The following is a 25,266-nucleotide window of genomic DNA, read 5'->3' as shown; positions in this document are numbered from 1 at the left end:
TTTTTGTGTAAAAGTCTGTACGGACAGAAAACTGAATTACAGTGCAGATGGCGATATAAGAAATAGTAGGAATAGTGTTCACGTTGCACAGATTTATATAGCACACAAACAAAAGTATTCTAAACAGAACTGCAGCAGTAACAGAACCTTTACCTCTACTGTTATGAGTCTTATCACTGTGTCTTTATGAGTTACTGCATTATCATCATCCACACCGTGACATGGATCAGAAGGCTCTGTTGGTACTGTGGATGCCAATGCTGTGATGTTGATATCACCTTTGGACGACAATAGAAGAGACTGAAGAATTAGAAATATCAGCGACATCAGTGATCCCAAGGTACAAGAAGAATAACACTAGAAAAAAAGACAGATATTCTTACTAGTGACGAGCGGGCACTACCATGCTCGGGTGCTCAGTACTCGTAACCAGTGATGAGCGGGCACTACCATGCTCGGGTGCTCAGTACTCGTAACCAGTGATGAGCGGGCACTGCCATGCTCTGGTGCTCGGTACTGGTAACTAGTGATGAGCGAGCACTACCATGCTCGGGTGCTCAGTACTCGTAACCAGTGATGAGCGGGCACTATCATGCTCGGGTGCTCGGTACTCGTAACTAGTGATGAGTGAGCACTATCATGCTCGGGTGCTCAGTACTCGTAACCAGTGATGAGCGGGCACTACCATGCTCGGGTGCTCTGTACTCGTAACTAGTGATGAGCGGGCACTACCATGCTCGGGTGCTCGGTACTCGTAACTAGTGATGAGCGGGCACTACCATGCTCAGGTGCTCAGTACTCGTAACTAGTGATGAGCGGGCACTACCATGCTCGAGTGCTCTGTACTCGTAACTAGTGATGAGCGAGCACTACCATGCTCGGGTGCTCAGTACTCGTAACCAGTGATGAGCGGGCACTACCATGCTCGGGTGCTCAGTACTTGTAACCAGTGATGAGCGGGCACTAACATGCTCTGGTGCTCGGTACTGGTAACTAGTGATGAGCGGGCACTACCATGCTCGGGTGCTCAGTACTCATAACTAGTGATGAGCGGGCATTACCATAATCGGGTTCTCAGTAATCATAATGTAAGGGGTGGACGGACCCCTAGAACGGAGACGCAGTTTCCCCCCTGAAGATGCCTCACGCTGGGGTAGCCAGAGATGTTAAAGATGTTGATGTGATGTTATTTGTGTTTTACAGCAATAACGGGTTTCCCCACTAGGTGTCAGGGTGGAACAGTGGTCCCCATGGGAACAGTGACAGGAAAGGAAGGGGCAGGACAGCCTAGGGGGAGGGATAGAGGGCTCTGTAGCAGAGTGAGTGTAGTTTGTGCAGAAGTGTGTGTGCTTGGAGACAAGAGAGAGAAGCAACGGGGCAGAGTGTGGGAGCGACACGTGGCAGATAGCCAAAGGAAGAGAAAGTGCCTTGAACACACAGACAGAAATACTCGGGTAAGGCTACTTTCACACATCAGTTTTCTGTATTCAGGCACAGTCCTTTTTTTTCCTGATCCAACGGATCCTGAAAAAAAAGTGAAAACCGTATCCACCGGATCCGTTTTTTAACGGATCCGTTATGCTGGATCCGTTAAAAAACGGATCCGGTGGATACGGTTTGCATCCGTTTTTGCATCCTTTTCGTCCGGTTTTTGGCTGGATCCGTTTTGTTAATTACATTGGTGCATGCGCAGTTAACAAAAACGGATCCGGCGGCCGCATCCGTTTTTTACCGCATTGCGCCGGATCCGGCGTCCATAGGCTTCTACTGTAAAACACGCCGTATCGCGCCGGATCCGGCGCGATGCGTTTTTTTTGCCGGACAAAAAAACGTTGCAAGCTACGTTGCCTCCGGCCGCCGCTTTAACTAATTTTGCCGCATCCGGAAAAAAACGGATGCAACGCAAAGCCATCAGGTACAATCCGGTAACAATGCAAGTCTATGGGGAAAAAACGGATGCGGTACCGGATCCGTTTTACCCGTTTTTTTCCGGATTGAACCTGATGGCAAAAAACTGATGTGTGAAAGTAGCCTAAGACCCGCATGTGCCTAGACAGAGAGAAACAGAAGTGAGTGGGTAAAGCCCATAGCAGTGAAATACGTGTGTAGCTGAAGAGATAGCCGTAGACAGGTAATACCCGTAGTTGAAGAGAACAGAAGTAGTCCCCGGCAAGAATTGTACTTTGAACCTGAAAGGCTTGTGTGCCGAAACTGTACAGCAAGATGTTTAATAAAGTGTCCTGTGGTTTACCGACTGAATGCCTGCGGCGTTTTACTGAACCTGAAGAAATGCCCCTACCATCCACACTCTGCCCCACAAGTGGAACCCATGCTTTAATAGTCGGGCCGGGGGTCAGCCTGATGCCCACAATGGCCATTACAGCAACCCCCCAGGCACCCCCTGCCCACCGTTACAATAACAAGTGATGAGCGAGCACTACCATGCTTGGGTGCTCAGTACTCATAACTAGTGATGAGCGGGCACTACCATGCTCGGATGCTCAGTACTCGTAACTAGTGATGAGCGGGCACTACCATGCTCGGATGCTCAGTACTCGTAACTAGTGATGAGCGGGCACTACCATGCTCAGGTGCTCAGTACTCGTAACTAGTGATGAGCGGGCACTACCATGCTCGGATGCTCAGTACTCGTAACTAGTGATGAGCGGTCACTACCATGCTCGGGTGCTCAGTACTCGTAACTAGTGATGAGCGGGCACTACCATGCTCGGGTGCTCAGTACTCGTAACTAGTGATGAGCGGGCACTACCATGCTTGGGTGCTCAGTACTCATAACTAGTGATGAGCGGTCACTACCATGCTCAGGTGCTCAGTACTCGTAACTAGTGATGAGCGGGCACTACCATGCTCGGGTGCTCTGTACTCGTAACTAGTGATGAGCGAGCACTACCATGCTTGGGTGCTCACTGCTCAGTACTCGTAACTAGTGATGAGCGAGCACTACCGTGCTCGAGTGCTCGGTACTCATAACTAGTGATGAGCAGGCACTACCATGCTCGGGTGCTCGTAACTAGTGATGAGCGGGCACTACCATGCTCAGGTGCTCAGTACTCATAACTAGTGATGAGCAGGCACTACATTGCTCGGATGCTCAGTTCTCGTAACTAGTGAAGAGCGAGCACTACTATGCTCGGATGCTCAGTACTCGTAACTAGTGATGATCGAGCACTTCCATGCTCAGGTGCTTGGTCCTTGTACCTAGTGATGAGCGAGCACTGCCATGCATGGTAGTGCTCGCACATCACTAGTTACAAGTACTGAGCACCCGAGCATGGTAGTGCCCACTCATCACTAGTTACGAGTACTGAGCACCTGAGCATGGTAGTGCCCGCTATCACTAGTTACGAGTACCGACCGCCCGTGCATGGTAGTGCTCACTCATCACTAATTGTTACAAGGGTTAAGCGTGCATGCTCTTCACTGTTCGGTACTTGATTGGGCATTGGGGTGCTCGAGTACTCGCAGTGCTCAGCTAAGTATCATGGTGCTCAAATGTGTCGGCCATGAAACAATGGCCACAAAGCACAGGCTTACTTCACTATCTGATATGTGCAGGTGCCCCAGGGAGAGCCATTTGTAGTCTCTGAATGGCCCTCGCTGGGGATGAAACTATGTTTTCAGATGTAGTGTATCAAAAGAAAAAATAATAAAAACCCCGCCCTCCCTGGAAATGCTCTGTCTATGGCTGGCTGTATGTGAGCGTAGAGCTGAATTGCCCTATCACTGACTTTCATTATACTCGTTACTCGAGTTGAGGACTTTCAGAGCATCCAATCTGCTTGACTCTGGGACCGAGCTCCCGGGCATTTTAGTGCTCGTCCAGCTCTAATTCTTACCTATTTTTGTAAACTCCAGAACCCACTGCTTTGAGGTCCTTTCTTTATCACAGATGCAGGTCTCATCATCATCATCACCATATGGAGTCGCCACATAATCATCAGAATCTTTGATTTCTAATTTCACCTGCGCAAAAGAGCAAAAGTATTCATATTAATCCTTTCAGGACCAGGTTCTTTTTGTGTTTTTGCATTTTTGCTTTTTTGACCCCTTCTCCAAGAGCCATATTTTTTTTTTATTTTTCCATTCACGTAGCTGTACGAGATCTTGTCTTTTGTGGGATGAGATAGTTTTGAATAACCGCAGTTATTTTACCATATTGTGTACTGAAAAAGGGTGGGATGAAATGGTGAGAAAAATGCAATTCTGCCAATGTTTCTTGGATTTTATTTTTACGACATTCACCGTGCGGTAAATTTGACCTGGACACAGAATTTTGCAGGTCAGCCTGATAACCGCAATACCAAACATGCATCGAGTTTTCTTTTTTTTTTAGATAATATTAAAAAAAAATTCAAAACATTATAAAAAGATTTTTTTTTTTTTGCTTTGTGTCATCATTTTCCTTTTTTTTTATGCCGTAAGCTGCTGATTTTATGGACACTCATTTTGCGCTAATAAGATGCTGTGATTGCTTATTAGTTTTTGGAGTTTTGTTTTTTTTTTATCAGTTTAGCCATGTCCATATTCTTATAGATTGGACTTTTACCAAGGCAGGGATACCAAACATTTATTTATTTATTTATTTATTTATTTATTTTTTTTATATTTTTTAACATTCAAAAGGGGGGTTATTTGAAAGTTTAACAACACAACGATGGTCAAATCCGTATAAGGACACTCCAATTGCAATTACTGTACCAATAGAAGGAAATAAGCATTTTTTTCCACCAAAAAAGGAGTACACAACCAGGGGCGGACTGGGGTGTCTGGGGCCCACCAGGGGAATTGACTCCAGGGGCCCACCCTACAGATAAGTATAAACACCCATTAGCGTTATCCCCATTATTGTGTTGCTGTGACTGTATACACAGGCGGCTCCTGCACATCTATATTGTGCACCATAACTGGGATGTACAATTATAGTCGTTTGCAGTAATGGGGTCTTTGGTGAAAACAAGTTATCACAGGGTAGGTTGGTGATAACTTATTGATCGGTGGAACCAGACCAGTGGAAACCGCACCGATCGGAAGATTGGGGAACTTTTTGCAGCGGCAGGTGGGATGTGTGACCGCAGCTCCATTCATCCTCTGTGGGGTGGGGTGTGTGACCGCAGCTCCATTCATCCTCTGTGGGGTGGGGTGTGTGACCGCAGCTCCATTCATCCTCTGTGGGGTGGGGTGTGTGACCGCAGCTCCATTCATCCTCTGTGGGGTGGGGTGTGTGACCGCAGTGTGAAGCCCCACAGGTGTTGTGTCGGTGCATTACCTTCAGGGACTCCACGTAGCTGGTGCTGATCACAGGTAGGGAATCTTCGGTTTTGATCGTGACGCCACTCTCAGTATTGCGGCCAGTAGGGACCGCCACTGCAGGTTGAGGGTCGCCTGGGGCTGATGGTATGTGCAGTTAGTTGGAATAGCCTCTTGAGAGTGAGGCAAGCCCCAGGGCCCGATGTAGGTTTGTAGTACCACAAGTCGCAGAATGACTCACACAGGCAGAGCTGTCTTTCAAGGGCTTTACTCACATTTGATGGCAGGGTGAGTAGCCCGGGCGTAGCTGGGATGAACCAGATGGGAACCAGGTATCCTTCAGGCTGACTTTATGAGGGTGACTACTGACTCGCCTTCCTTAGCCCTTGGTGGTTTGGGGTGACCCCGACTTTGAGTCCCTATGGGGGTCACCCAGGGAAGTTGCTGAAGCCTCACTCCCCCTTTTGGTTGCCGTTTGCTTGTTCCCCGGACCAGGCCACTCCAGCTGCTTGCCTCCTGTGACCTATGGGCCCTCACTGCGGTTACGTGGCTGCGGCTTTTGTGGTGTTGTGGTGTGGGCTTTGAGAGCCCCACACCGGCAGGTTTAGCAGAAGAAAGCTGGATCTATCTTCGCTTCGGGATCTGCCGCCCGGTTGGGCCTGGTGCTCTCTAGCAGTCTCCTTACTTCCCACTCCGTGCTTTCTCTCTAGCTGAAGCTGGCTTTCAGGTAGCACTCCTAGTTGACCGTTCTCCCCCGTCAATAGCCACTGCGCGGGCGCTGTTAGACAGCAACAGCCCCACAGGTCTGCTCCTCACTGAGCCCTACGGAGTTCTCTGCTCTAACTGACTCACTGCTCCTCCTCTCCTGTTCTTGCCTACGCCACCTAGCAACCAGACTCTCCACCACACCCCTTGAGAGGAGATGGAGGCTTTTGGCCCCCTCCACTATTCCAGTGAAGGTCAAGGCTTTTCCCCCTCCTGGGATCCCCAGGGGTCCTCTCATGGGTACATGTGTGAGACCTGATCACTATGCGCCTGTGTTCCACACCCCAGTCAGCCTTCTGGATTACCTGTATTGTACTGTCCCCAGCACGGGTGCAGTACTCAGTGGTGCCTGACCAGGTCAGGGGCGCCACAGCAGCTCCATTCATCCTCTGTGGGGTGGGGTGTGTGACCGCAGCTCCATTCATCCTCTGTGGGGTGAGATGTGTGACCGCAGCTCCATTCATCCTCTGTGGGGTGGGATGTGTGACCGCAGCTCCATTCATCCTCTGTGGGGTGGGGTGTGTGACCGCAGCTCCATTCATCCTCTGTGGGGTGGGGTGTGTGACCGCAGCTCCATTCATCCTCTGTGGGGTGGGGTGTGTGACCGCAGCTCCATTCATCCTCTGTGGGGTGGGGTGTGTGACCGCAGCTCCATTGATCCTCTGTGGGGTGAGATGTGTGACCGCAGCTCCATTCATCCTCTGTGGGGTGGGATGTGTGACCGCAGCTCCATTCATCCTCTGTGGGGTGGGGTGTGTGACCGCAGCTCCATTCATCCTCTGTGGGGTGGGGTGTGTGACCGCAGCTCCATTCATCCTCTGTGGGGTGGGGTGTGTGACCGCAGCTCCATTCATCCTCTGTGGGGTGAGGTGTGTGACCGCAGCTCCATTCATCCTCTGTGGGGTGGGGTGTGTGACCGCAGCTCCATTTATCGTCTGTGGGGTGGGGTGTGTGACCGCAGCTCCATTCATCCTCTGTGGGGTGGGGTTTGTGACCGCAGCTCCATTCATCCTCTGTGGGGTGGGGTGTGTGACCGCAGCTCCATTCATCCTCTGTGGGGTGGGGTGTGTGACCACAGCTCCATTCATCCTCTGTGGGGTGGGGTGTGTGACCGCAGCTCCATTCATCCTCTGTGTAGCAGCCAGATAAAAACAAGCCCAGCGCTCGCAGCCACTGAGGGAATGAATGGATCAGGGGTCGAGTCGGACATGAGCTCCAGTGTAATGGGGGATAAAAGTTGCACGATCGGTGCAGGTCCCAGCAATTGGTCCACACAGATTAATAAGTTATCACTTATCCTTAGGCCACGTTCACACGTTCAGTATTTGGTCAGTATCTTATATCAGTATTTGTAGCCAAATCCAGGAGTGGGTGATAAATACAGAAGTGGTGCTCGTGTTTCTATTACACTTTTTCTCTGATTTTACCGCTCCTAGTTTTGGCTTCAAATACTGAGGTAAAAAACTCACTGAATACCCAGTGTGTGCACGTGGCCTTAGTAAAGGTGATTACTAGTGATGAGCGAGTATGCTTGTTACTACTCGGTACTCGCACGAGTATCACTGTACTCGGGCTACTCGGCGGGGACCGAGTAATCTCGCGATACTCGTGCTGTACTCGTGGTCTTCATCCCTGCATGTTGGCGCTCTTTTGAGAGCCAGCCCTCATGCAGGGATTGGCTGGCAGACCACTGCAATGCCACAGCCCTGTTAGTTGTGGAATTGCAGTGATTGGCCGGCCTGCACAGCGTGACCGAGCCTTTATACCGGCGCGCGCGCTGTGCTCTGCACACAGCCATCTCATATTCCATGCTTTCCACGCCCACAGGCGCCTATGATTGGTTGCAGTGAGACACGCCCCCACGCTGAGTGACAGGTGTCTCACTGCACCCAATCACAGCAGCCGGTGGGCGTGTCTATACTGTGCAGTAAAATAAATAAATAAATAATTAAAAAAAACGGCGTGCGGTCCCCCCAATTTTAATACCAGCCAGATAAAGCCATACAGCTGAAGGCTGGTATTCTCAGGATGGGGAGCTCCACGTTTTGGGGAGCCCCCCACCCTAACAATATCAGTCAGCAGCCGCCCAGAATTGCCGCATACATTAGATGCGACAGTTCTGGGACTGTACCCGGCTCTTCCCGATTTACCCTAGTGTGTTGGCAAATCGGGGTAATAAGGAGTTAATCGCAGCCCATAGCTGCCACTAAATCCTAGATTAATCATGTCAGGCGTCTCCCCGAGATTCCTTCCATGATTAATCTGTAAATTACAGTTAAAAAACACACACACCCGAACAATCCTTTATTAGAAATAAAAAACACTAACAAAGTCCCTCATCACCAATTTATTAACCCCGACAAACCCTCCATGTCCGGCGTACTCCACGGACCTCCAGCGTCGCGTCCAGCTCTGCTGCATTCAGGTGACAGGAGCTGCAGAATACACCGCCGCTCCGGTCAGCTTCACACAGCAACTGAGGTGAGTAGCGCGATCAGCTGCTGTCAGTCAGGTAACTCCCGGCCACCGCTGGATCCAGCGGTGCCGCGATTAACCTCAGTGACAGCAGCTGATCGCTATACTCACCTCAATTGCTGCATGGAGCTGACCGGAGCGGCGGTGAGTAGCGCGATCAGCTGAGCTGTCACTGAGGTTACCTGCGGCCACCGCTGCATCCACCGCTGGATCCAGGTAACCTCAGTGACAGCTCAGCTGATCGCGCGGCTGTCTTCAGTTGCTGTGTGAAGCTGACCGGAGCGGCGGTGTATTCTGCAGCTCCTGTCACCTTCATGCAGCAGAGCTGGATGCGACGCTGGAGGACTGTGGATTACGCCGGACATGGAGGGTTTGTCGGGGTTAATAAATTGGTGATGAGGGACTTTGTTAGTGTTTTTTATTTCTAATAAAGGATTTTTCGGGTGTGTGTGTTTTTTAACTGTAATTTACAGATTAATCATGGAAGGAATCTCGGGGAGACGCCTGACATGATTAATCTAGGATTTAGTGGCAGCTATGGGCTGCCATTAACTCCTTATTACCCCGATTTGCCAACGCACTAGGGTAAATCGGGAAGAGCCGGGTACAGTCCCAGAACTGTTGCATCTAATGTATGCGGCAATTCTGGGCGGCTGCTGACTGATATTGTTAGGGTGGGGGGCTCCCCATAACGTGGAGCTCCCCATCCTGAGAATACCAGCCTTCAGCAGTATGGCTTTATCTGGCTGGTATTAAAATTGGGGGGACCGCACGCCGTTTTTTTTAATTATTTAATTATTTATTTCACTGCACAGTATACACACACACACCGGCTGCTGTGTTTGGGTGCAGTGAGACACCTGTCACTCAGTGTGGGGGCGTGTCTCACTGCAACCAATCATAGGCGCCGAAAAGCAGGAAAGTAGGGAATACGAGATTGTTTAACCTCTGGCTTTTTCAAAAGAGGAAAAGCCACCGGAGTTTAGTCAACAGCTGTGCAGCGCCGCGGCAGTGATCGGGGAACGGTAAGTAAGAGAGAGGGGGGAGAATGACCGACAGACTGTGAGAGGGGGACAGACAAGACAGAGAGAGACAGACCGACGGAAGATAGAATGAAAAAAAAAATGACCGACATCGCTAGTAAAAAGCACAAAACGTGCGTTTTGGACATCGGAGTGCCACACAATGTTTTATGTAAAATCTTTCATGTATTAATCTCAAAAAGTAACATACACCAGCTCTATCTCACTATTGGGTATGTGCCCTTAACATTTCCGCCATGAAAATTCATTTTGGTGTCATTTTGGAAGGTTTTCTGGTGAGTCCGTAAAAATGGCGTAAAACGCGGACAAAATTGTTCACAGCTGTGACTTTTGAGTGATAAATGCTTCAAGGGGTCTTCCCCATGCTGTTGCCATGTCATTTGAGCACTCTTCTGAGACTTTTGTGACATTTTTAGGGTTTCTACATGCTGCCGGGGGTCATTTCACAAAAATACTCGGGTCTCCCATAGGATAACATTGGGCTCGGTGCTCGGGCCGAGTACACGAGTATCTTGGGATGCTCGGCCCGAGCCTCGAGCACCCGAGCTTTTTAGTACTCGCTCATCACTAGTGATTACTTGTTTTCACTGGAGAATCTCTGTAAGTGCACATTTACTGCAGTGTAATAGTCACAGGACAGGGAGGGGTTAAATGTTTAAGTATTTAATTTCTACTGGAAATAATCTCCGCCTTAGGCCCCTTTCACACGTCAGTGATTCTGGGACGTTTGTGCTTTTTTTTAAACGTACCAGAATCACTGACATACGCAGACGCATTATAATGAATGGGTCTGCTCACACATCAGTGATTTTTCACTGCACGTGTCTCCGTGCGGCGTACCCGCGTGTGCGTGATTGCCGCACGGAGACATGTCCATTTTTTTCTGGCATCACTGATGTTCCACGGACCACGCAGTGGTGTGGTCCGTGAAACACGTGCCAGAAAAAAACGTGCTTTTAAAATAAAAATCATTTTTACTCACCCGGCTCCAGCGATGTCCTCTGCAGCCCGTTCTCCCTGCTGCTTCTGAGCCGGCTCATTATTGTCGCGCATATTCATTATGTGCGACACAGCCGACCCGGAAGCAGCTGCTGCGGGGGTCACCGCCAGCCGGATGCTGCACCGCGGGAGCGATCAGCACCATGGACAGCGGGAGCGGGCGCAGATGAGTAGTTTTCTAAGTGCAATCACGGGCCACGGAGAACGGAGCCCGGATTGCACTTAGACAACCCACGTGTGCCGTGAATCACGGCACACGCAGGGACATGTGCGTGTTTTACACGCCAGTGAAAAACGTCACTGTTTTTCACTGACGTGTGAAACGGGCCTTATAGAGAGAAAATGTGACCTCCATACACAATACAATCCACTATACCAAAACCAATAATACCATATACAAGGGGGAAATACCGCCACACCGTGACAAGACAACATATTACCACCACATAGTGACCGAATACAACCACATACAAGGGAGAAATACCACCACACCGTGACCAGACCACAAAGTGACCGAACAATACCACATGCAAGGGAGAAATACCGCAACACTATGACCAGATAACATACTACCAACACATAGTGATCAAAAGCAACCACATACCAGAGAGTAAAACCACCACATCATAATTAGACCACACAGTAACCGAATATTGCCACATACAAGGGAGAAATACCGCAACACTATAATCACACCACATAATGACCGACTATAACTACATACAAGAAAGTAATACCGCCACACCATAATCAGACCACATAGTGACCGAATACAACCACATACAAGGGAGAAATAACGTGACACTATTACCACACCACATAATGACCAAATAATACCACACACACACGAGACAAATATCAGTACATGACAAGACGACATATTACTACCACACAAGGACATATAATACTATAATAATGATCATGAATAAAAACTACAATGCTAATAACACTAATATTATCATCAGTGCCATAATGCACAGGAGCTCTGTATATAGTGTATAGGTAATACAGTGCTCACCAGTGACATTATACACAGGAGCTCTGTATACAGTGTACAGTATAGTGTGTGTGTTCATGTAACACACTGACTTACCAGTGACGTCTCTAGCTGACTTTATTCATCTTCGCTTTTCCTCTTCATCCGGTGCTGACCGCCATCACTTCTTCCTGCCATGATGCGACTCTGCAGAAAATAACAGTCACCTATAGCCGATCACTCCCAGAGCACATTCCTCACTATTTCCCCAATTTCTACACCACGTCAGACTCTTGTTCCCCCATTGAAGACAGTGTCCTCAAAATTACGGTAACTTATATTTCATCAGTAATAATGTCCCCTAATTTGCCCCTACAGTAATTATGCCCCAAGTGCCACCATAAACTAATATGTTCCCCACTGCTCTATAGTGTCCCCCACTGCCCTATTATGTCCCCCACTGCCTTATAGTGTCCCCCACTGCCCTATTATATCCCCCACTGCCCTATTATGTCCCCCACTGCATTATAATGTCCTGTCTGCACTATAATGTCCCCCACTGCCCTATTATGTCTCCCACTGCCCTATTATGTCCCCCACTGCCTTATAGTGTCCCCCACTGCCTTAGTGTCCCCCACTGCTCTATTATGTCCCCCACTGCCCTATTATGTCCCCCACTGCCCTATTATGTCCCCCACTGCCCTATTATGTCCCCCACTGACCCATAATATGCTCCATAAAGTCCCCCACCGCTTCTTAAAGCCCCTTGTAAAATAACACTGCTCCTTCCCCACCCGCAGCCCCTCATATAAAAGTACATCTTCGGCTCCTCTGGAGCGCTTACCTGTGCCTGCGCGTCCTGCTCTTCATCCCTGCAGCTGCGGCCCCGGTGATGATGATGTTGGTGCAGGACTGAGGCGCGCTCCTCTCCAGCCCCGGCGATGACGGTACGTCGCGGTACCAGTGCTGCTCTCCCTCCTGTCACCGGCCGCACTGTACAAATGTATTGTGCGCCTGAAAGACGCACATACATCTGGATACCGGTGCGGTCAGTGCAGGCCTTGGAACTCCCGCATTGCACCGCTAGGACCTTTGGTGAGTCACATGACACATGTGATGTCACTAAAGGTCCGGCAACTGCAAAAACTTCAGTGATAGTGATTGTACAAGTTCTGTACGATCACTGAAGTTTACGATAGAAAGCCCGGGTGGCGGGGCCCACTCAGGCCTGTGATGCCCTGTGGCATGGGAACTGCCTGAGGGCACCATACTAGGGATGGGGGCAGCTGCACTACAGGCCCCCAGCAGCAGGACAGATGGGATCAGTGGCATAACTAGAGTTTGATGGGCCCCGGTGCAAAGTTTGAACCTGGCCCCCCCACACGTACATGACACTCGGGGTATGGGATAGTGTCGCTGACACTTGGCTCTTTCCCTCAGCACCCAGGTTTCCCATGATCTGAAATCTCTCTATCAGCAGCTTTCCCATGCTCTGCTATACATCTTTCCCTCGGCACCCAGCTTTCCCATAATATCAGAGCATGGGAAAGCTGGGTGCTGAGGGAAAGAGCCTCTTTTCCTCAGCACAAAACGTTCCCATGCAGTGCTTTATCTTTGTCTCCCTCGTATATAGTTATCCAAATACTATAATGACCCCCATATAGCCTTCCATATAGTATAATGGGTCGCACATAACCCTTCATATATTATAATACACGTCACATAGTCCTCCATATTATATAATGTAGAGCATAGTCCTCCATATAATATAATACACATCCCACAGTCCTCGATTTAAGATAATGCACATCCCATAATCCTCCATACAAGGCAAACCCCATAATCCTCAATATAGTATAATGCACACACCATAATCCTCCATATAGTATAATACACACTCCATAATCCTCAATATAAATGCACACTCCATAATCCTCAATATAGTATAATACACCCCCATAGACCTCTAGCCACTGTTTACTCACTGCTTAAAAAAATAAATTAAATATAAATAAATAAATTAAAAATAGTTTTTAATGGAGTGAATTGGGAGATGATTTGAACTTTTAGGTTTTTATTTTTTTTTTAAACTTTTTCTTAACATTATATATATATTACTAGTCCCCCTGCTGCATTGCTCTGATCTGCATAAATGCTGCTTTCCTCTGGCGGTCTGTCAGGTGTAAGAGGAACTGACTCATGATAGCTACAGGAGTCATCACATGACTCTGTGCTACCATGACAACCATCAGCTCTACGTGATCACACACACTACACCCCCATATGTCACACACCCTGCTCCCCATACAGCCTGCACCCACCCATATCACACACACTACACCCCCATATGTCACACACCCTGCACCTCCCATATCACACACACTACACCCCCATATCCCCATATGTCACACACCCTGCTTCCCATACAGCCTGCACCCCCCATATCACACACACTACACCCCCATATGTAACACACTCTGCACCCCCCCATATCACCCACACTACACCCACATATGTCACACACCCTGCTTCCCATACAGCCTGCACCCCCCATATCACACACACTACACCCCCATATGTCACACACCCTGCACCCCCCATATCACACCCACACTACACCCCCACATGTCACACACCCTGCTCCCCATACAGCCTGCACCCCCCATATCACACACACTACACCCCCATATATCACACACCCTGCTTCCCATACAGCCTGCACCCCCCATATCACACACACTACACCCCCATATGTCACACACCCTGCACCCCCCATATCACACCCACACTACACCCCCACATGTCACACACCCTGCTTCCCATACAGCCTGCACCCCCCATATCACACACACACACACACTACACCCCCATATATTACACACACTGCTCCCCATACAGCCTGCAACCCCCATGTCACACACACTACACCCCCATATGTCACACACCCTGCTTCCCATACAGCCTGCACCCCCCATATCACACACACTACACCCCCATGTCACACACCCAGCTCCCCATACAGCCTGCACCCCCCAGATCACACACACACACACACACACACACACTACACCGCCATATATCACACACACTGCTCCCCATACAGCCTGCACCCCCCATATCACACACACACACACTACACCCCCATATATCACACACACTACACCCCCATATATCACACACACACTGCTCCCCATACAGCCTGCACCCCCCATATCACACACACACACACACTACACCCCCATATATCACACACACTACACCCCCATATATCACACACACTGCTCCCCATACAGCCTGCACCCCCCATATCACACACACACACACTACACCCCCATATATCACACACACTGCTCCCCATACAGCCTGCACCCCCCATATCACACACACACACTACACCCCCATATATCACACACACTGCTCCCCATACAGATTGCAACCCTCATGTCACACACACTACACCCCCATATGTCACACACCCTGCCCACATCTCACAAAGCCTGTACCCCAACTTACCCCTCTCTCAAACACTCTGCACCCCTTCACATCCTTCTGTCACAGTCTGCAGCCCTCATATGCCCCTCACTCTTATGTCCCCTCTTTTCTCATTACCAGTCATCTGTCCAAATCTTCAGGAATCAGTCAGTATCTTTGCTTTCTGCCGGCAATCCTGTGTCTCCTCCCACACAGTCACATGGGGATAACAATCAAAATGACTGCTGGAACACCATTGTAAATGTGAACAGGGTGCTAGCCAAAAAATACATAATCTATATGAAGTGAAAGCTGCACAGCAAATTCAGAGTAATATGAACAAGCATAACTGCTTTATGATACATAAAGAATGAAAAATACAACTAGCCATATGAAAAATGGAAAAAAAAAATTTTGTGATATTGCATAACTGCTGAGGATTATTTTGAAAAAAAGAGATATTTAGCTAATGTATTGATCAATTCATTACTGCCCCATAACCACTTCACGATAATCTCTTATTTATGGGGTCCCTAACAAAATGTTACCTCTATATGCGGTTAAAACCTGCTTCTGTGCATGGGTACCTAAGAAAATGTTACCTCTATGTGCGGCTGAAACCTGCTGTCTATGGGAAGCAAGGGACCTGGCTATATAGGAAGTTGAATAATCGTGGCTAAAGGGCGGGACTGGGTTCTCAGACAGAAAAAAAAATATTAAACTTCCTATATAGCCAGGTCCCTGGCTTCCCATACACAGCAGGTTTCAGCCGCACATAGAGGTAATATTTTCTTAGGTACCCATGCACACAAGCAGGTTTTAACCGCATATAGAGGTAACATTTGGTTAGGAACCCCATAAATAAGAGATTATCGTGAAGTGGTTATGGGGCAGTAATGAATTGATCAATACATTAGCTAAATATCTCTTTTTTTCAAAATAATCCTCAGCAGTTATGCAATATCACAAACATTTTTTTTTCCATTTTTCATATGGCCAGTTGTATTTTTCATTCTTTATGTATCATAAAGCAGTTATGCTTGTTCATATTACTCTGAATTTGGTGTGCAGCTTTCACTTCATATAGATTATGTATTTTTTGGCTAGCACCCTGTTCACATTTACAATGGTGTTCCAGCAGTCATTTTGATTGTTATGCAGTTTTTTTCTGTCTGAGAACCCAGCCCCGCACTTTAGCCACAATTATTCAACTTCCTATATAGCCAGGTCCCTTGCTTCCCATACACAGCAGGTTTCAGCCGCACATAGAGGTACCCATGCACACAAGCAGGTTTTAACCGCATATAGAGGTAACATTTTGTTAGGGACCCCATAAATAAGAGATTACCGTGAAGTGGTTATGGGGCAGTAATGAATTGATCAATACATTAGCTAAATATCTCTTTTTTTCAAAATAATCCTCAGCAGTTATGCAATATCACAAAAAATTTTTTTTCCATTTTTCATATGGCTAGTTGTATTTTTCATTCTTTATGTATCATAAAGCAGTTATGCTTGTTCATATTACTCTGAATTTGGTGTGCAGCTTTCACTTTATATAGTCACATGGGGATGACATCATCGCAGGTCCTGGCAGGATGGATTCCGTCTGCTGTGCAGGAGCAATTCTGCTCTGTCGCAGCTCAGAAACGCCTGGTGGCCTCTCCAGGTCAGGGGCCCCTCTGCCCCCTGCTGACACCGGGCTCCGCGATCGTTACGCCCCTGGATGGGATGGTGGAGGCGGCTGGAGCTGGCCCCAGGCAGGTGACTGGTAAGTTAAAGAGCCCCCCCCGGGCCCCCGCACACCCCCCCCGGGGCCCCTGCTCGCTCCCCGGGGCCCCTGCTTGCTCCCCTGGGCCCCTGCTCCCCCCCCGCCCAGGGCCCCTGCTCGCTCCCCTGGGCCCTCGCACCCCCCCCACCGGGCCCCCGCACCTCCCCTAGGGGCCCTTGCTCGCTCCCCTGGGCCCCCGCCTTCTATACTCACCTGCTTCTGCTCCTGCAGCCTGGCCTGGGGCGACGCCGGGTCCGTCCTCTGCACCTGCACAGGAAGGAAGCAGTCATCACTCTGAGACTGCCTCCTCCTGCAGTGTCGCTGCGCAGATGAGTCAGAGCGGCACTGACAGTGACAGCAGGCAGAGCTGGAGATCGCTCTCCCTGCTTGCCGCTGCAGAGGGAATGGGCTTGTCACTAATCATATCGGCAATGTGCCGATATGATTAGTGAAATTACCAGCCGGGGGGGGCCTCTCTCACATATCCATAGGGGCCCAGGGGGGGGTAGGGGGGCGGGGCCTAGGGGGCGTGGCCATCAATAGCAGGGGTTCTCCCGACCTCCTGGTGGGCCAGTCCGCCCCTATTACTTATGTGCTGCAACCCGGTTGCTGTATGAGGCGTTGTTGCGGTACAGACAATACCATTAAAGCTGCACTGAGTGCATGCAGGGTTGCAGCACATAAGTAATCAGTAGTGACCGGTGGTGCTGCTTCACATAGTATGAGTATTTTGTATTTTGATATAGAAGGGTTATGTGCAATATTTTGCACTTGGACACTTTAATCTAAAACCATTGGAACTGTATTTCTATATCTTTTAACATAGATTCTGTACGTTATCATAGCACAAGTCACCTTAATGATCTGGAATGTGCAATATAATACCGCTTAGTCCAAAAAACATTTTCTGCTGCAACTATCATTTTAATTGTGTGGATTGTTTTTCTTTATTTTCTATTTTTTGACATTAATAAAATACTATATTTGATTGACTTGGACTGTTGTGTACTCCCTTTTTGGTGGGAAAAAAAATGCTTATTTAATTCTATTGATACATTAATTGAAAGTTTATAGATTCTTTTATAATTTTTTTACATTTATATATTTTATTTTTACTTTTTACATTATTATTAGTTACTTTAAGGGACTTGAATCTGTGATTATTTTTTTTTTTTGCATTATATAGTTAAATTCTCAGTCTCCTATGGAGCTCACTGTATGGATGACAGCAATGGCTTTGTGGGAGGTGGTGAGGAACCAGGGACGCCGATGCGGGTGAGCGGCACTGGAAAAATCTTTAAAACTATATTTTTTTCTGAAACACTGGAATATCTCAGAGAAAAAATATACCAGGCTAAAGGACAGCACAAATTTTTGGCATATAAAAGGCCAACGGCTCCATTGCACATTGTATGAAAGTCTTGGTACTCCATGAGCAGTGGCATGATGCCTGGGTAGATATGCTTCAGATGAGCCGTAATACTTTACAGTCGGAAATATCTTCCCCCTCTTCTTCAGGTGTCGGAAAAAAACTTTCAAAATTCTGCATATTTGGAAGCAGATACATACGAGATAATATAAAGAATGAATTACCTTGACGCACTTTCCTAGATTGTTTGCGGCAGACACTACTATGATACTTTTTTCTCCCCTGGTGCAGTACTGGGCTACTGTTACTTCCGCGTAGAAAGATAAAAAGGTGGTGACTGTTACAGGCTCACTGGTAAAACCGACACCTTCTGTTTCTGAAAGACAAAACACGTCGCTCTTCCACTCGATGGTTTGGTCCGGAATGGTTGAGAATATCGTTTTTTTACCGTCTGACCTATGGATTATAGAAATATTCAGTGATCAATTAAGTCTGTTCTTACATTATCAAGAAGATATGACAGATAATGCAATACATGTTTTCCAGATCAGACTACACAGGGCTCTTCTGGAGTCTCCATCCATGGAGGTGCAAACCCTAATGCAATTTCTGTCTGCTGTAAAATCTATCTATCTATTGTGTGTATGAAGTGTTTTTATTTGATTTTCAAAGTTTATGAACCAACATTTAAGGTTGGGGGGGAGGAAGGTTTAGGAAAGTTAACTTTATTGGGAAAACCTGGGAAAGATTTTTTGGGGAAAAAAAGGGGGGAAGGGCAATAAGAGGAAAGGAATAAACAGTTTACATAATGATTACATTTTAAAACAATTTACTAAGTTTTACTAAATATTTTTCCCATGCTTAATTACCTGAGAAAAGAGAACAATCATTCTAGATGTTTTTTAGTTGCAATAGACTTGTGAAGATATCAGTCCAGGGTTTCCATCTTATGTTATATTTTCCTATTTGTTTATCTCTTAATGCAAAGTTATATTCGTACGTGTTATGCAAGGACACTGTCTATGATATCATTTATAGAGGGCACTTGAGTTTGTTTCCATTTTGAAGCGATGGCTAGTTTGGTTGTTAACAAGATGTGGCAAATTATGTGTCTGAATTTAACTGGGACTTGATCCAAACCTATTGAGAAAAGGACTAACTGAGGGGTTAAACTGACATTTAGTTTAGTAAGTCTTAAAATTAAATTTTTGATGTCCCTCCAAAGAAGGTCAAGTTCCTTACAGGACCAAACTATGTGCGACAGATTACCTATCTCACCGCAATTTCTCCAACAGTCTGATGAACAATTGGGGTTTATTATGTTTAATTTATAGGGAGTAAGATACCATCTTGAAAGTACCTTGTAATGAGTCTCTTGGAGAGTGATACAAAGCGAATTTGAGTAAGTTATTTCTAACGCTTTCCGAAGCTGATCGTTATCAAGTATAATATTGAGCTCATTTTCCATTTTCCCATGCTATTATGTTTGTGCCTTTGTTAATTCCCATGTCCTCATTAAATTTATTATATATTATATTTGTTTTCCAGAATAAAAGACTTGAGGGATTATTTAGGTGGTTGGTTATGTCTATAGGGAGAGTAAAAGTAATTTTCTCTTTTATTAAATAGTGATTAATATTTTCCCAGTTTATAATTTCTGAGTTGGGGATTTTATACTTAAGTGGGCTTTACACGCTACGATATCGCTATTCGTTAATGAATTATTGTCAGGGTCACGTTTTTTGTGACGCCCATCCGGCGTCATTAACGATATCGCAGCGTGTAACAGTTATGTGCGACCTTAAATGATCGCAAAAGCGGCCAATATCATTTGCCGCGGAGAGGTCGTCCTAAAACAAAAAATCATTTTCCTCACATTAGCGATGTTGTTTGTCGTTCCTGCGGCAGCACACATCGCTAGGTGTGACACCGCAGGAGCGCCGAACATCTCCTTACCTGCCTCCATCGGCAATGCGGAAGGAAGGAGGTGGGCGGGATGTTTACATCCCGCTAATCTCCGTCCCTCCGCTTCTATTGGCCACCTGCCGTGTGACGTCGCTGTGACGCTGCACGAACCGCCCCATTAGGAAGGAGGCGAGTCGCTGGCCAGAGCGACGTCGCAGGGCAGGTAAGTCCAAGTGACGGGGGTAAGCGATGTTGTGCGCGACGGGCAGTGATATGCCCTTGTTGCTCAACCAACGGGGGCGGGTACGATCGCTTGCGATCTCGCTAGCGAGATTGCAGCGTGTAAACCCGCTTTAGACTGTATTGTCTGAAAAGGGGCTAAAATATCCTCTTCTATGATTCCAATAAGATTACCAATCCCTTATTTTTTCCACTCCCTCAGGTTACATTCCTGGTCCAATAAGCTCCAAGACTTCTAGTGGTATATATTTTAACCCCTTCACCCCCGGCCACTAAAACACCCTAATGACCGGGCCATTTTTTGCAATTCTGACCAGTGTCAATTTGAGAGGTTATAACTCTGGAATGCCTCAACGGATCCCGGTGATTCTGACATTGTTTTTCATGACATATTGTACTTCATGTCAGTGGTAAATTTAGGCCGATATTTTTTGCGTTTATTTGTGAAAATTTCGGAAATTTTGCGAAAATTTCGCAATTTTCAAACTTTGAAAATGTATGCTTATAAATCTGAGAGATATGTGTACCGCCCCGCGCTCGGCTGCAGCCGAGCCGCTCGGATCCGGGCTCGCTTGGTCGGTGTCTCGAGCGTCTCCGGACCCGGGGGTCATGTCGCTCTGAAAGGGGGGGGGGGGTCGCTGCTGGCGCTACGTGGAGGGGTGATGGTTAGGTTTACGGCCGAGGCCGTGGTGTAGGTTAAATTCGTGACGCCACCCATGGGTTGTGGTGATGGTGGGCACCATCGCTGCTGGTGACGGGGTTCCCGGGGACGGTAGTGCGGTGCAGCTAGGTGTTGACCCCTCCGTGGGTAGGGGTTGTTGGTCCCAGGGCCCGGTTGGGTGAGGGCAGGGGGCCTGCAGGGCTGAGCGATGCGAGATGCTGCGCTGCCCGAGGGCGCTGTTGTACTTACTATTATGAAACACACCGGAGTCTCTGGTAAACCAAAAGAGATGGTGGTCAGTTCCCGCAGCCGGCTGCGTTCTTGCCCCTTACTCAGGTTGGTGATGTCCGCCTTTCTCCTGCACTTCTTTAGGTGAATTTTGACTCCTGTGCCTGGGCACCGGTAGTCCGCTCCCCGAATTTGTGTGCCCCGGAGGAGCTCGTTTGCCCGCAGACGCTGGCCCATGGGATCTCTATGCCTGGGCGGTGGCTTTCTATCCCCCTCGGTAGGCTGTTGCCTTCAGTCGGGACTTAGGGTGGGCAAGGACCTCAAGTACAGGCCCCAATCAGTTAATTCGACACGGTCCAGTGGCTTCTGGGCCTGGTTCTGGGTCTGAGTACCTCTCCTGGTTCTCTGGTTTCCAATCGATTCCCCGGTTCGGTACCGGCGGGCCACTACCCTGTCCCGGTCCCTACGGTTCCACCGACCGTAATCCCAGCTCCTGCAGACGGCCACCACAGTTTGTCTCCTGGCCACAGGGTATCCGAGCTCTGACCCAGACCCCTTACAGATTCTTACTCCTTCACTACTCTTCACTACACCTCCTCTCCTTTTCACCTCTCTAACAGAACTCTGTGTTTTTCCCGCCGCAGGCTATCCGAACTCCTCGGTGAGTGTCACCAACCACCTGGTTCCGCCCCCAGGTGTGGACGTCAAGACCTGGGAGGGACGACACATGGTTTTTGGTTGACGGGTGGCACCTTTTTAGGGGCAGGGTGTTGTGCGTGGGACTACCTGGCTAGTCCAGGGCATCACATATGTCCCACAAAATAGTTACTAAATAAAATTTCCCACTTGTCTACTTTTCGAAACAAATTTTTTTTTCGTTAGGATGTTAGAAGGGGTCAAAGTGCATCAGCAATTTCTCATTTTTCCAACAAAATTTACAAAATAATTTTTTTAAGGACCACATCACATTTGAGGTGACTTTGGGAGGCCGAGGTGACAGAAAATACCCAAACGTGACACCATTCTAAAAACTGCACCCCTCACACTGCTCAAAACCATATCCAAGTAGTTTATTAACCCTTTAGGTGCTTCACAGGAACCAAAGCAATGTGGAAGGAAAAAATGAAAATTTTACTTAACACAAAAATGTTACTTTAGCCATAAAATTTTCATTTTCACAAGGGAGAAAAGAGAAAGTGCACCATACAATTTATTGTGCATTTTCTCTTGAGTACGCAGATACCTCATATGTGGTAAAAATCAATTGTTTGGGTGCACGGCGGAGCTCGGAAGAGAAGGAGCGCCATTTGAATTTTTGAACGCAAAATTAGCTGCACTCATTAGCAGACGCCATGTCGGGTTTGAAGACCCCCTGAGGTGCCTAAACAATGGAGCTCCCCCACAAGTGACCCCATTTTGGAAACTAGAGCCCTCAAATAATTTTTTCTAGATGTTTGGTGAGCACTTTGAACCCCTGGGGGCTTCACAGAAGTTTATAACATTGAGCTGTGAAAAGAAAAAACATTTTTTACCACAAAACTGTTGCTTCAACTAGGTAGCTTTTTTTTCACAAGGGTATCCGGCCAAAATGTACCATAAAATGTATTGTGCATTTTCTCCTGAGTACGCAGATACCTCATATGTGGTGGAAATCAAATGTTTGGGTGCACGGCAGGGCTCGGAAGGCAAGGAGCGCCATTTGAATTTTTGAGTGCAAAATTAGCTGTATTCATTAGCGGACGCCATGTCGGGTTTGAAGACCCCTTGAGGTGCCTAAACAATGGAGCTCCCCCACAAGTGACCCCGTTTTGGAAACTAGAACCATCAAATAATTTTTCTAGATGTTTGGTGAGCACTTTGAATCCCTGGGGGCTTCACAGACGTTTATAACGTTGAGCCGTGAAAAGAAAAAAAAAAATTACCACAAAACTGTTGCTTCAACTAGGTAGCTTTTTTTTTCACAAGGGTATCAGGAAAAAATGCACCATAAAATTTATAGTGCATTTTTTCCTGAGTACGACGATACCTCATATGTGGTTGTAAGTAATTGTTTGGGCGCATGGCAGGGCTCAGAAGAGAAGGAGCGCCATTTGACAGCAAAATTGGTTGGAATCATTAGCTGACATAATGTTGCATTTGGAGACCCCCTATGGTGCCTAAACAGTGGAGCTCCCCCAGAAATGACCCCATTTTAGAACTAGACCCCTTAAGGAATTTATCTACATGTTTGGTGAGCCCCTTGTACCCCCAGGGGCTCCACAGAAGTTGATAACATTGAGCCGTGAAAATTATTATTTTTTAACACAAAATTTTTGCTTCAACCAGGTAGCTTTTTTTTTTACAACGGTATCAGGAAAAAATGCACCATAAAATGTATTGTGCAATTTTTCCCGAGTACACAGATACCTCATATGTGGTGGAAAGTAAGTGTTTGGGCGCACGGCAGGGCTCGGAAGAGAAGGAACGCCATTTGACTTTTCAAACGCACAGACACCATGCACTGATTGGCCGCTGCAGGACGCATGGTCGGATGAGATACAAAAAGCATCGGGGATACGGAAAAAAAAAGTCACGCCATAAATTGAGCAGGTATGCCGTTCCGTTGTGTGCATCCCTGATCAGCGCTCGGCGGGACGAACGGACGGATGCGATATAAAAAGCGTCGGGGATACGGAAAAAAAAGTCACGCCAAAAATTGACCACGGATGCAGATCCGTTATCTGCATCCCTGATCAGCGCTCGGCGGGATGCACGGACGGATGCGATACAAAAAGCGTCGGATAAGGAAAACAAAAAGTCACGCCAAAAATTGACCACGGATGCAGATCCATTATCTGCATCCCTGATCAGCGCTTGGTGGGACGCACAAACGGATGAGGTATAAAAATGGACAGGGGATACAGAAAAAAAAAAAAGTTATACTCACAGTACCCAGAGGATTAGCAGGAGGATCACTGACCAGAAGAACTGCAGGAGGAACAGAAAGCAAACGAGATGGACAGCTTTACAGGAGCAGCAGTCAGGAGCTTGGACAGTTTATCAGAAGACCCAGGAAGGACCCAGCGATGGAGGCAGATGTGATCGGGCCAGTGAAGACCTCGGACGACCTGGTAAAGGCAGGTAAGAGGACGTCAGAGGGAGAGCAGATTGGTTAGGGGGTGGGGGAGACCGGAGAAGCAGTTGCAGAAGCAAGGAAGCAGAATAGAGATCACGGGGGAGGCAGGCAGATCGCGGGGGGAGCAGATCGGGATGTCGAGGGGCAGATCGGGGCGTGTGGGGGCAGATCGCGGGAGCGCGCAGGGGCCATCGCGGGAGTGCAATACTTAAGGCCCCGTCACACACACAGATAAATCTTTGGCAGATCTGTGGTTGCAGTGAAATCATGGACATAGTGTTCCATTTGTACACAGCCATAAACCTGGCACTGATTGTCCACAATTTCACTGCAACCACAGATCTGCCGCAGATTTATCTCTGTGTGTGACAGGGCCTTTACAGTTGGAGCAGGAGCGGTGGCAGCAGCGGCGACGACGTGGTACTACAAGTACCAGCCAGTGCACGCTGGTACAGGACTGGGGAGGGTGGCCACCTCCAGATCAGACCGCCCCAGTGCACACTGATTGGAGCGATTGCGCGTCATAGCAGGATCCCTCCAATCAGTGCTGCAGGGGCTGGGGGGGCGACATGTTTGATCTCCTGCTATGATCTGCCGTGGCACCTCATAGCAGGATCTCACAGTATTACACTGGTTCAGGCTTTGTTTTCGCCGAAATCAGTGCGAACAATGTGGTTGGCGGTTCAGATTTGAACAGCCAATCACAACGATCGTCGATGGGGGGTGGTGATGCCACCCCTCCTGGGGTCAAGCAAAGGTCCCCTGCTGTAAGAAACAGCAGGGGACATCATTTGAAAGCCGTTGCTAATGGCCACGGCAATCAAATGAACTTTAGGCAGTAAAGTTACATCCCTGGTCGTTAAGTCACGTTAAAATAGGACGTAACTTTACTGCCTGCGGTCGCGAAGGGGTTAAAGACATTTTATCCTGAATCGTATCAAGCAGGTTTAACAAGTATTTCCATGATAGTCTAGTGTTTT

General features: G+C 47.8%; 1 protein-coding gene across 1 annotated transcript in view; it reads right to left on the bottom strand.

Annotated features, from left to right (window-relative positions):
* Positions 1-25,266, bottom strand: part of LOC142312595 (ovostatin-like) — a 297,827-nt gene that overhangs the window by 71,897 nt on the left and 200,664 nt on the right. Inside the window, exons 20-22 of the mRNA XM_075351587.1 lie at positions 18,362-18,593; positions 3,858-3,984; positions 154-278 (exon numbers count right to left, since the gene is read on the bottom strand). Coding sequence (XP_075207702.1) covers positions 154-278; positions 3,858-3,984; positions 18,362-18,593 — 484 coding nt within the window. The remainder of the gene's footprint in view (positions 1-153; positions 279-3,857; positions 3,985-18,361; positions 18,594-25,266) is intronic.

This window comes from Anomaloglossus baeobatrachus, chromosome 5, assembly GCF_048569485.1.
Source record: "Anomaloglossus baeobatrachus isolate aAnoBae1 chromosome 5, aAnoBae1.hap1, whole genome shotgun sequence".
NCBI lineage: Eukaryota > Metazoa > Chordata > Amphibia > Anura > Aromobatidae > Anomaloglossus > Anomaloglossus baeobatrachus.
Note: the sequence above shows the minus strand (reverse complement) of the source record. Positions and strands in the feature narration are given on the sequence as shown.